Below are 12736 nucleotides of genomic sequence, written 5' to 3'. Positions count from 1 at the left end.
TGGGCCTCAATATTTCCATCCTTACAAAGGAAGAGTTCAGCCGAAGAAATTGGCAATTTAATATAGTTATGCTCTTTATGTTTATTAATATCACTTGATCCTCTCAATATCCTATGAAGTTCATGCTTCTCAGGCTCACATTTCTAAGAGAGGTTGAAGCCAGAATTTGTACTCATATATATGTATATATATATATAATATGTACATACCTATCTATGAGTACATACATATGAGTCATAAAAATCATTGTTTACCTGTATACGAGTCATGTAATTTATAAAAATTATAAAAATTAATTCTAGATCTAGCTATAGCTGTATATACTTATTCTTGCATCAGGGAAGACATACATAATTTTTATGCCCCAGGACCAACAATTCCAATTTCAATTCATTCCTTGTATTTGTGTGCATGTAAGTGTCCTGGGAGAAGAAACTCCATGAGGAAAAGAAGGACTTCCTTGCGGGAGAAATTGGTTGGTCGCTGGGAATCAAATGACTTGCATTATAAAATGACATTTTCCTGGTGATGCAGGACAGACCTGAGTTCACACCTGTGGTTTCTGAATTCTTAAAAAGCCTTATAGTCTGCATGCGCTAGCATGAGTGTACAGTGGAGAGGATCTACTTTAGGGTGAACCTGTCTGTAGCTAACATGCCTGAGGTCAGCCCTTGTGAAAGCCCTGAGCCTAATTAATCCCTTTTCCACACCAGGACGGGGACTACACACTCACTGCTGGTAAAGAAGAAAGAAAACGTTGTTTTAATTGTGTTCTTTCCTTCCTCTCCAGTCTGAATCCCTGGAAACCAGGACAAGGTGAGACAGCCATGGCCAAGGGTATGGAAAGGGCACCACCTCAGGGTGCTGGGGGATCCCATGTTCAGAGCCAGCTGTGCAGAGGATTAGGAATAAGCTCTCTTGAGCATTTTCACCAGCCTCACCCAAGAAGGACATTAAGTGAGATCGAATGGCCGCCTTTCCTTGCATGATCATATTTTTCTTGGTCTCCTCCGCTTGGGCACCTACTGTTTTCTGGGTAAGCAAATGTGTGGGTCTTGGGAGAGAAACATCTGATTTTCTTTAGTTGTAGGGAAGAGAAAGAATAACATGAATGGATGAGAAATGTTTTGCTGAAACATGGGCCTTTGGCCTTGATCATGCAAATTGTTATCAATTGGGCATTGTTATTAGAAACATCACTATCTGAAAAGTAACACGCTTCTACATGATGCATGGGTCAAGAAAAATCAGAAGGGAAATTCAAAATCATTTTGAACATAAAGAAAATTAAACAAGAAACCAAGATGGTGGCATAGGTAAACACGGGAAATTGCTGCCTCCCTCAACAATTTCAAAAATACAACGAAAAGACAAAACGGACATCATCCAGAACTACAGGAAGGCTGGCTGAGTGGAAATTCTGCAACTAGAAGGAAAGAGAAAAGCACACTGAGACTCAGAGAAGGCGCGGAAGTAAAGTGCAGAGGTACGGAGGCGCACGCCACAAGGGCTGGCAACTGAGGACGTGGCTGTCTTTTTGAATCAGGAGAGAGTCACAGCCCCTGACTGTTTTGAACTCCAGTTCTGGGTGAGTCTCTGGGGAACTAGACTCATATGGGGAGAAACTTGACTGTCTGGCAGCGGGCAGAACTCAGAACTCGAGGGCGGCTTTCCCTCAGAGGTGCTTGCAGCAATTACCAGGACATTGAGACGCCAGGCCCCTTAGGTCAGGGCTGAGGAACAGCTGTAGCTGTTTGCTCCACTCTGTTGATTCCCTGAGACCCCACCCCAGCCAGGCTGTGTGCAGAGGCTTTTTCATATGAATGCCCTGGCCCTTTGCAATCTGAAAATTACCTAACAAACTGCAGCTGGGCCAGACAGACCCAGAACTTCCAAGAGAAGGCCCAAGGCTTCACAGCAGCTTGCATTGCTTCACAGCTGGGCCTCATCTGGGCACTTCCAAACCCCAAACAAGGAAGGGGAATCTGCAGATCTCTTCGTAGCTCCTGCTGGGTAGCCTCAGACAGAGGCTAAATTAGCACCTCCTTAGATCCAAGAGCCAGGGTACCCAGTGGTCAGAGTGGGACCATCCAGATTACAACTCCTCAGATCCATAAGGGACACACTCAGGGGGCAGACTCAGTGAGCACCAAAGCCCCACTGAAGCAAGTCTTGCCCCAGAAGGGTGTCTCCAGCACAGAAGTTCTCCCACTGCAGACACAGCTGATTTTCACAGCCAATTGGCCTGGAGGTCAATTCCTCCCAGTGATACCTACAACAATCAAGGCTTAACTACAACAAGACTGTGCACAAAGCCCATGAAGGGGTGCACCAAGAGTGTCCACCTCAGGTAATTGGGGAGGCTGAGGCACTGGGCCCTATAGGACACCTAGCACACAAAACCACTCTATCAACACAGGGAAGCATAAAAAATGCGGAGACAATGAAATAGGTCACAAATGACAGAAATGGAGGAAAGCAAACTACTGGATATAGAGTTCAAAACCACGGTTATAAGGTTTTTCAAGAATTTTCTAGAAACCTCCGAGAAATTTAGTGAAACCCTGGAGGATATGAAAAAAGACCAACTAGAAATTAAGCATACACTGACTGAAATAAAGAATAATATACAGAACTAATGGACATAAGACACTGTAGGGTAAGGGAGGGCAGGGGTTTGTCAAGGGTGGGGGGGGGGATAAAAAGGGCACTTATGTAATACCCTTTGTAATACTTTTAGCAAAAAAAAAAAAAAAAAAAAAAAGAATAATATACAGAGATCCAATAGCAGACAAGAGGATCCTAAGAATCAAGTCAAAGATTTGAAATAGGAAGAAACAAAAAATACCCAACCGGAAAAGCAAAAAGAAAAAAGAATCCAAAAATATCAAGATAGTGTAAGGAGCCTCTGGGACAACTTCAAGCGTACCAACATCCGAATTATAGGGGTGCCAGAAGAAGAGAGAGAGCAAGATATTAAAAACCTATTTGAAGAAATAATGACAGAAAACTTCTCCCACCTGGTGAAAGAAATAGACTTACAAGTCCAGGATGCACAGAGAACCCCAAACAAAAGGAATCTAAAGAGGACCACACCAAGACACATCATAATTAAAATGCCAAGGGCAAAAGACAAAGAGAGAATCTTAAAAGCAGCAAGAGAAAGAAAGTCAGTTACCTACAAGGGAATACCCATACGACTGTCAGCTGATTTCTCAACAGAAACTTTGCAGGCCAGAAGGGAGTGGCAAGAAATATTCGAAGTGATGAATAGCAAGAACCTACAACCAAGATTACTTTATTCAGCAAAGCTATCATTCAGAATTGAAGGTCAGATAAAGAGCTTCACAGATAAGGAAAAGCTAAAGAAGTCCATCACCACCAAACCAGTATTATATGAAATGCTGAAAGGTATTCTTTAAGAAGAGGAAGAAGAAAAAGGTAAAGATAAAAATTATGAACAGCAAATACATATCTATCAACAAGTGAATCTAAAAAGCAAGTGAATAAAAAATCTGATGAACAGAGTAAACTGGTGAATATAATAGAACCAGGGGCATGGAAAGGGAGTGGACTGACAATTCTTGGGGGGAAAGGGGTGTGGGGGTGCAGGAAGAGACTGGACAAAAATTGTACATCTATGGAGGAGGACAGTGGGGGGTGGGTAAGGGCAGAGGGTGGGGTGGGAACTGGGTGGAGGAGAGCTATGGGGGGAAAAAAGAGGAACAACTGTAATAATCTGAACAATAAAGTTTTAATTTAAAAAGAAAGAAAATGAAACAAAATGAACGAAAGTTTAGGTTCAAACATATGTCATTGCCTCCATACCCTTTTCCTTTTACTCCAATCCCACCATCATCTGGTATGTACCTAATCTCACTGGATTCTACTTTATCTTACTTGTATTTTGTTTTGCTCAAATAAACATATATATATACATTTTGTTATTCCTCCTACTTTCTTACATAAACAATAGCACACTATAGATAGGTACCCATTGAGTTTGTTTCTGTTTGTTGCTTTTTGTTTAATATCCCATATGTGAGTGAAATCATAAATCAACCAAAGGACTTGTATGCATGCATATAAGCCTAACCAATGAACACAGACAACAGGAGGGTGAGGGCATGAGTGTGTGTGTGTGTGGGGCGGGGGGGGGGGGGAATGGGAGGATAAGGACACGTATGTAATATCTTAATCAATAAAGAAATTAAAAGAATAAAATAAAATAGTACATAGTAAGTGCTCAAAAAAAAAAAAGACATCATAGTTTCTGTCTTTCCCTGTCTGACTTATTTTACTTAGCATAACACTCTCTTTGAAACATGTGTTCTTGGATATTTTAAACACCATCTGATTGTGAGAGAGAAGGAAGAGCAGAACTAACAATCGATCTTGTTTCATTCTCCCACACCCAGCAACACCAGCACCGCGCACCCAAACCAGTTCACTGAATCCCTCAGCCTCTCTGGGGCCAAGGAACTCCTGTTTCCTCATCATTCACTTTAATTCAGCCTCTTGATAGGAACAGGCCTGGCACTTTACTTACTGTATCATGTTGAACTTTTAAATTAAAAAGATATATTTTTTATTGATTTCAGAGAGGGAGACAGAGATAGAAACATCAGTGAGAGAGAATCATCGATTGGCCGTCTCCTGGGATGGAGCCCGAAACCTGGGCATGTGCCTCGACCAGAACCGAACCTGAGGCCTCTTGGTTCCTGGGTCAATGCTCCACTGCTGAGCCACACCCAGCCAAGCCATACTGAGCCGTATACTTGTCCCAATTAGAGTGAAGATGGAACTAAAGCCAACAAAAGCCAAGTCACTTAATGAAAATACTATGGTTGGCACATTATGTGTACAATCCTGAAAGGGTTTTTCTCTTTTCTCAATGACACAGCAAATTTATAAATGAAGTCAGGACTGTAGAAAATAAAGAGTAAAGAAATATATAAAGTAGTTACCGCTCACAAATTCTGCTGTATAATTTTGTGCAAATGAGTAATTAAATTACACTCCTTTATTCAGTTAGTAACTTCAATAAGTGAAATCATATCCTATGGAAAACTTTTTAAAATCTATTGTGTCTTTATTTGCAGGACAGAGACCATGAGACCCCAAGAAATGGCCTCCGGTAAATTTAAATTTCTGAATTCGGATTCCAACCTGATCACTCTCTTGACACAAGAGTCCTAAAACCTCATAGTGGTGAAGTAGAATGGGGAGATTTCTGTGTGGCCTTGGACATGTACTAGCATCTGAACCTCCAGACTTATATTTACACGCAGGTAACACAAGCACCATAGTAGGAAAGTATACTTCTGAGCATGAAATGAAACCATACCTGCCACGTATTCAAGGTTAAAGGCTAAACCATGGTATACACAGGAATTATTTCCATTCTCAATATAAACCTTAAATCTTTTTTTAAATTTTATTTTTCAATTAAAGTTGCTATTCAATATTATTTTGTATTAGTTTCAGGTGTACAGCATGATGGTTATACAACCATATATGTTACATAAATGATCACCGTAAATTTTCAAGTGCCCACCCAGCACTATGCATAGTTATTATAATATTATTGATGACTAGAGGCCCAATGCACCAAATTCATGCAAGGGGCTCAGCCCTCGCAGCCCTGGCTTTGTCCGGAAGGATGTTTGGTCTAATTAGCATGTTATGCTTTTATTATTAAAGATATTCCCTGTGATGTACTTTCTATCTCCATGATTGTTTTGTAACCACCAATCTGTACTACTTAATCCCTTCACCTCTTTCACCCAGTCCCCCAAAATCCCTCTAACCACTGAGAAACACCAGCCAGACTGGCTCTATTTTCCTAAGAATAAGGTATCATTAACATTTGAGCATTTATTTCCCTTTTTTTTGGAGAGTGGATCATAGAAATTTGAAACAAGATAAATTTCCAAATTAGGACAAATGTGAATGTGTGACTAGAGCTGGCCACAGGTTTGTATGTGTCCCCACTGACTGCGAAAGCTCTGGTTGGAGAAGCAGGAAGATGGATGTCATAGTGCTTCAGAGACTGTCCTGTGGCTCTAGCTCAGTCACTCAGCTGTCCCTGCAAGTTACCGTCATCTTAGAAACTTAAACACAACACACACCAGTTACGAGGGTCTCGTAGAGCAAATGGAATCGCAACCTTGGGGAAGGAACACGGCACAGGATATTCTCAAAGTCCTCCAGGTGCTTCTCATAGCTATCTATGTTTTCAGACTATGGAGGTTCCAGACATATTTGCAAATTGTAGTTTCTGAAATTCTTTTCCTGCCTTATCTCCTGATCCTGCCCAGCTCCCTTGCTTAGCAAGACTTCACGTCTTATCTATTTTAGGATCGATAAACATACTTATCATGTTCTCCCCTTCCCATTCATAATGCCCATCAGATAGAATTGTTCTCTACACTTCCTGCTGCAGGAATAGCTTCCAGGACCTGTGTGTGTGGCAACAGCCCAGTCACTGCCAGGGCATAAGGTCCCTCTGGGTCTCATCTTTCCTGGGCAGACGTATTTAAAATACGCTCCTGAGCACGGTGGAGCTGGCTGAGGCTGCACAGGTAAACAGGACATTACAGTCTCCCTGTGTATTGTGTCTCCTTGAGGTGGGTAACTTGGGGCACACATTATTGTCATTTTTTGTATAGTATTGTTGTCAGGACTGCGCCAGCTCTGGTTCTTATAGGAATAATTGTTCCTGCTTCCCTGAAGGATAAATTGAGCATTGAAAACTGTATATATTCTTAACTGGCCCAGGAGATAGTTCTCTTGAGGTTTTTTTCATATGTATTGTTTAACATGTTTGCTTTATTGACTTGGGTGCAGGAGGAAAAAAGGGAACAGACTTTCCTAATGAAAAGTAAAGGGGTTTAGCCCTGCCCGGTTTGGCTCAGTGGTTGGAGTGTCACACCCCGCTACCTCACCCCTCACCCAAAAGGGTCTCGGATTCCTGGTCAAGGGCATGTACCTGGGTTGCAGGCTCTATCCAGGTCCTGATCTGGGCCTGTGTAGGAGGCAACAATAATGTCTGTCTCTCTCTCACTTTCTCTCAGTCTTCCTCCCTCCCATCCTCTCTCCCTGCCTCCATCACTTCTATTTCACTGAAAGTCAATGGAAAAATTATCCATGGGTGAGAATTAAAAAAAAAAAAAGTGAAGGAGTTTAACAACTCAGGTGTTATAGCTGTTTTTTCTCAAGTTGGAGGATCTCTTGGGGTTCAGGGAGGAGGGGATGGGTCTGGGGGCAGCATGTGTGGGGCCTGCTCCAGGCCAGGCCTTCCTGGAACGTCTCTATGTTCCGAGGACAAGGAGGTTCCGGGGCGCATATTTCCTAAAGTGGAGGCAGTTGTGTGGGCTGAGCCGAGGCTGGGGGACAAACAGCTCCTTCTGAAGCGCTGAGAGCGGGTCCTGGTGTCTCCATCTCTATGAGGCCTCTGTTCCCGCATGTCTCCTTGGTCCTGTGGGTTTGGGCAAAGAAACAAGGGAGAAGTCCAACATAATAAGGCGTCCAGGGGAGAAGCAGGTCCTTGGCCTGTAAGAAACTTGCGATTGCCAATAGGAAATGTGTCCCTGTGTCATGTGTCTAATCAGCCCTTCCGGGTTTTCCTACAGATCCGACACAATGTCCTTTTCCTCATCGTTGCTCACAATCCTCCTCATCACTGCCGTGGTGTGTCCTCTTCACTCTGGTGAGTACATTCTCAGTTCTGGGCGAAGCCACTCACACAGCTTAGAAAACGCAGGAGACAGCGTCTGTCATCCAGAAATGGAGCAGCTCCATTCACTGGGCTTGTAGCACTGAAACTGGCCAACGAAAGCGGGCGTGTTACCAACTCCTTTATTGATGATTTCTGGGGGTTGTTTCTTCATTTCCACCCTAGAGAGATGGGGGCAGAGCGGTGGGCTAGAAGGACCAGTAGAACTTAGCTTTTTGTTCATTTCTCACTAAAGATATTGACATAACTATTACTTTTGGAGGTCAGACTCCATGTTTGCTAAATGCAGATGGTAGGGGTAATGGTGTCCTGGATTGGCTAATCCTTGGCCGTCTCTCTTGTTGTCTGCCAGTTCTGAGGCCACTAAAGTCCAACCTTCGTGTAAGGTGAGAACTCATTCAAAACGCACCTTCCTTTAGTGCGAGAAGAACGGTGACTTTGAGTCAAGGAGCTGTGAGGTGTTGAATAGACCCTGACATTAGAACTGAGTCCTAGTTCTCAACGTGGTCATTTCTCCATGTTCAGTGACCTTATGCGAGGTGTACAGAGTGGCATTAAGCAAGGCATTGTCTTCCCTGACTAGGATGTCTCATTTATTAACAAACGAACAAAAAGAACGATGCTATCCTCACAGGACTGTGTGATGATTACTGCACAACACTTCAGATTGTTGTTCACAGATGAGAATAACTTGGAATAACATTTCCAGACTTGGGCTTACGTTGGGAACTTACTCTTTTGATCCGACCACAAAAGGCTCCCCTCGGAACCTGGGGGTCCTGAGGAGGCCATTTGTATAGAGTTTTGCTGCTAAAAAGTACAGGGTCTCCCCACCAGAGACTCGGATTTCTTCCCCTTCTTCTTATTTTTACATTTTCTCTGTGTGCTTGTTGCAGGAACTCTTCTTACACCACAAAGACACATTCGCGAGGAGGTAAGTTAATACTGATTCATTTGGAAATTTAAAAAACGCTTTTAATTTTTTAAATATATTTTTTATTGATCTGAGAGAGGAAGGGAGAGGGAGATATAGAAACATCATGACAACAGAATCATGGATTGGCTGCCTCTTGCATGCCCCACACTGGGGATGCAGCCTGCAATCTGGACACGTGCCCTGACTAGGATTGGAACCGTGATCTCTTGGTTCATAGGTCGACACTCAATCCCTGAGCCACACTGGCTGGGCAACTTTTGATTAGTTTATATTGTAATTTTTAGCAGCAAATCTCACCAAACAGCCCTGCCAGTGTTGTTCTGTGGTTATACATTGACCCATGAACCAAGAGGCCCCTGGTTCAATTCCTGGTCAGGGCACATTCCCAGGCTGTGGGCTTAATCCCCAGTAGAGGGCCTGCAGGAAGCAGCTGTTTGATGTCCCTCTCATAGTTGCTGTTTCTACCTCTCTACTCTCTCTCACTTTTAAAAAATAAAATTTGCCCTGGCCAGTTTGGCTCAGTGGATAGAGCATCGGCCTGCCGACTGAAGGGTCCCAGGTTCGATTCAGGTCAAGGGCATGTACCTTGGTTGCGGGCACATCCCCAGTGGGGAGTGTGCAGGAGGCAGCTGATCGATGTTTCTCGCCCCTCGGTGTTTCTAACTCTCTATCCCTCTTCCTTCCTCTGTGTAAAAAATCAATGAAATATATTTAAAAAATATATATACTTCACCAAACCAAATGTGCAACAGAATGATCCTTCCAAAAATTTTATTTGAATTGTGCCATTATTACAGTAAGTTAAATAAATAAAACCTAGCCAGCCATATAAAAATAGTTGGTATCCTATATAATAAAGAGGTCATATGCAAATTAACCTTCAAGCCCTCACAAGATGGCTGCTTATGACCAGGCCAGCGGAGCGCGGGTAGTGATGGATGACCAGATGACAGAACAGCAGGCTGTGTGGGGAAACCAGGCTGGCGGGGTAGGGCGGTAGTGAGGGACGACCAAACAACTGAACAGCAAGCTGTGTGGGGCGACCAGGCTGGCAGGGGGGCCATGAGGGACAACCAAGTCCAGCAAGGGAGGCAGTTGGGGGCTATCAGGCCAATAGGGGAAGGGCAGTTAGTGGTGACCAGGCAGGCAGGCAGGTGAGCGATTAGGAGCCAGCGGTCCAGGATTGTGAGAGGGATGTCTGACTACCTGTTTAGGCCTGATCCCCAGGATCGAGCCTAAACCAGCAGTTGGACATCCCCTGAGGGGTCCTGGCAGTTGGAGAGGGTGCAGGCTGGGCTGAGGGGACCCCCCCATGCACGAATTTCGTGCACTGGCCTCTAGTTTTCCATAAGATAAAATATTCCATTATTTTAAAGATTTCATTACTGGGTATCCTTGTTATCTGCAAGCATCTGATAAAGGTTACAGTCTATTTAAAGTAGATTTATTTATCTAGCAAAACAAGAGGATTACAAAAATTATCCACTTAGAGGTGGAGACAACAATAATTTCCATATATCCATAGAGGAGGGTGTTATATAGAGAGAAGAAACATCTAAATAAATAAAGGTTACAAAGACATTTCAAAATGCAGTCATGTAAGAATACACAACCTATTGTTTATGTAAATTACCAATACTGCCATTACTAAACAAATTTTATACATATGTAAATACTAATATATGTGAATATATACATATGTGGTAATAATCTGAATGTATCTGACTCTCTAGTAGTGAAACTACCGAAAAAGATAGGGAAAATATTAACATTCCACTTTACTGGTCCATGTGGTATGAAATAATGAGGGAAGCCTGATGAAGGCATGAAGGGAAGGGAGAGGAGAGTGGCGGCATTATAACAATACATCCAGCCATTGGCCTGCTTTTAAAAAGGATATTGGGTTTGTAAAAATATATTAATAATATTTTATGACTAAGTAGATTGTTTATTTTCAAACCTCAATGTAGAATATTTTCATTCTATTTGGATGCATAGTACTTGTGCTAAGGTTAAATACTTTTTTTCCAAAAAGTTCATTATCTGACAAATTTTATGTTGTTCTTTGTGTTTGACAGCCAGACTGTGATAGATATATAAACCGACTATATATCTGCTCCAAAAAACTGAGTCCAGTCTGCGGAACGGATGAGCAAACTTACGCCAATACATGCATTTTCTGCAGTGCAATGTTGTAAGAATATAAGGCTAAATATTGAATCTTCGAAAATAATGAGGAAACCATCACAAAATGATAGGAAAACCCATGTTTCTGATAGCCTAGGCACAGTACATGGGGGGTGGGGTGGGGTGGGAATTGTACTATCTCAGTAAATGCCACAGGATCACACTGGTACCTTTCCCGGGAGTTCTCATTTGCAAAAGCAGATTTGTATTGGACTTCTCCATATATCTGCTGGATATTTTGGAAATGTACAAATCAATGAATTTAACCACTAGGACTTACTGATGGGTCTATGGCCAATAGATTGAATTCTGAAGTCCATATGATACCTGATCATCTTTGTGATGTAGCATCAAGCTACAGGGAGCACAGCTGAGCAGCAAACACTGCTTGACCAGAGGAATTTGAGATCCATCACAATGAGCCTATTCATGCTGGGAAGGGGCCCCTCTGGGGGTCAACCGTGTCTCCTGAACTCCGCGATGGCCTGCGGACCTTCCTCAGAGAGCAGGGCCTCCCAGGACACTGCCACCCGCTCCTTTCCCATCTGTTTCTCGCCAAGGAGTTTGCAGTCTAAAGGTTCTACCAGTCTTCCCACTTCCCTCTTCATTGTCTCTCAAATCTGTTTCCTCTTATTTAATCCCCAAAGTGGCTTCTACTCTGAGAGAACCATCAAAACCATCTCCAGTCCTCGCCTCTCTCCTGTTGGGTGGTTTCCACGACTGAGCCAGCACTGACCATGTAGGAAGAGCCCAGTAGCCCCAGTTGAGGGAAGGATGCGTGAAGGGCTGGGAGGCACGTGGGTCCCAGCTGGCTGTGGAGGGAGCACAGCCTCTCCACGCCCTGCTGATCATTTAGAAGCACTCAGGGAGGTGGTTCTCAACCTTGGCTGCACATCAGAATCACCCTGGAATCTTTTTAAAATCCTGATTTCTGGGCCTCGTCCTCCGGAAATTCTGTTTCTTTGTTATGGGCTGGGGCCACAGCAATAGTGCAGTAAGATTGAGAACCACTGACTCAGTGTAATGCCCAGGCAGCGTTCAATGCTGTTTGTAATAATGTCTCCTTTCTCTTTCTCTTTACAGAAAAAGTAACAGAGCATTTGGATTGAAGCATTATGGGCGCTGTGAGTCTTCGTAGGGCCATGTTAACAAGCCTACTTTGCGGAGGACGCCACTCTGAGCCTTTTCAATGAGGGCGTTAAATTCCTAGGTGACTGGACAAAGCCTTCTGTTCTACACAAGATGGAGTAGAGAGTGTTGGAAATTGTCTCTCAACTCTAAGAACCTAAATTGATTTTCATTTTCTGTTTGATCATTAAATAGCAGATGAAAAAAACTACCTTAATCATGTGTTTGATCATATAAAACCTAATGCAACTTACAAAAATCATAAATATTTCCATCTATACAATACTGAATAATATTATCCTTATTGAAAATACAACCTTTTGTTGATTAATGGTTTAAGACACATGATTACTTCTGGTAACTACAAGTAACTACTTTAAAAGATTAAAAAATAATACGTTACCTGGGTGTTCATTAAAATTACAGACACTTGGGATCCTCTTTATCAGAAAGAGCCAAAGGCTCCAGAAGAGGGATCTAGGACTGGAGTTCTAACAAGTACCCAGGGGAATCTTACAATCACGAATAAGAGCCAATATGGATTTGCATTCTAAAACATAGGCCTTATCTATAATTGAATGAACTGCAAAGTCTATTCAAAAATATTGCATGATTTCTGAGGCTTGAGGGAAAATTACATTATTTTCTTTGTCACTCACATCAGTCAAGGCAAAGGTTGTTAGTGTACTTGATGTAATCTAGATCCAAGGCCCTTATGAGATACGAGAAGCCCAGTGCACGAATTC

General features: G+C 42.8%; 1 protein-coding gene across 1 annotated transcript; it reads left to right on the top strand.

The window, feature by feature from the left end:
- Positions 1–6589: 6589 nt before the first annotated feature.
- Positions 6590–12081, top strand: LOC139017050 (ovomucoid-like). The gene is made up of 5 exons (XM_070425228.1): positions 6590–6629; positions 7635–7711; positions 8635–8672; positions 10754–10869; positions 11946–12081. Exons 2-5 carry the CDS (start codon positions 7645–7647, stop codon positions 11998–12000), a joined length of 276 nt encoding a protein of 91 aa, XP_070281329.1. The 5' UTR covers positions 6590–6629; positions 7635–7644; the 3' UTR covers positions 12001–12081.
- Positions 12082–12736: the final 655 nt, after the last annotated feature.

This window comes from Myotis yumanensis, unplaced genomic scaffold (assembly GCF_028538775.1).
Source record: "Myotis yumanensis isolate MYYU_CA2020_CCGP unplaced genomic scaffold, mMyoYum1.0.hap1 SCAF_9, whole genome shotgun sequence".
Lineage (NCBI taxonomy): Eukaryota > Metazoa > Chordata > Mammalia > Chiroptera > Vespertilionidae > Myotis > Myotis yumanensis.
Note: the sequence above shows the minus strand (reverse complement) of the source record. Positions and strands in the feature narration are given on the sequence as shown.

Bases quoted from the DNA above. Each gene is read 5' to 3' on its own strand.
- LOC139017050 (XM_070425228.1), top strand. From the start codon at position 7,645: ATGTCCTTTTCCTCATCGTTGCTCACAATCCTCCTCATCACTGCCGTG. The intron at 7,712-8,634 runs GTGAGTACATTC...TGCTTGTTGCAG, and splicing joins GGTGTGTCCTCTTCACTCTG to GAACTCTTCTTACACCACAA. The intron at 10,870-11,945 runs GTAAGAATATAA...TTCTCTTTACAG, and splicing joins ATTTTCTGCAGTGCAATGTT to AAAAAGTAACAGAGCATTTG.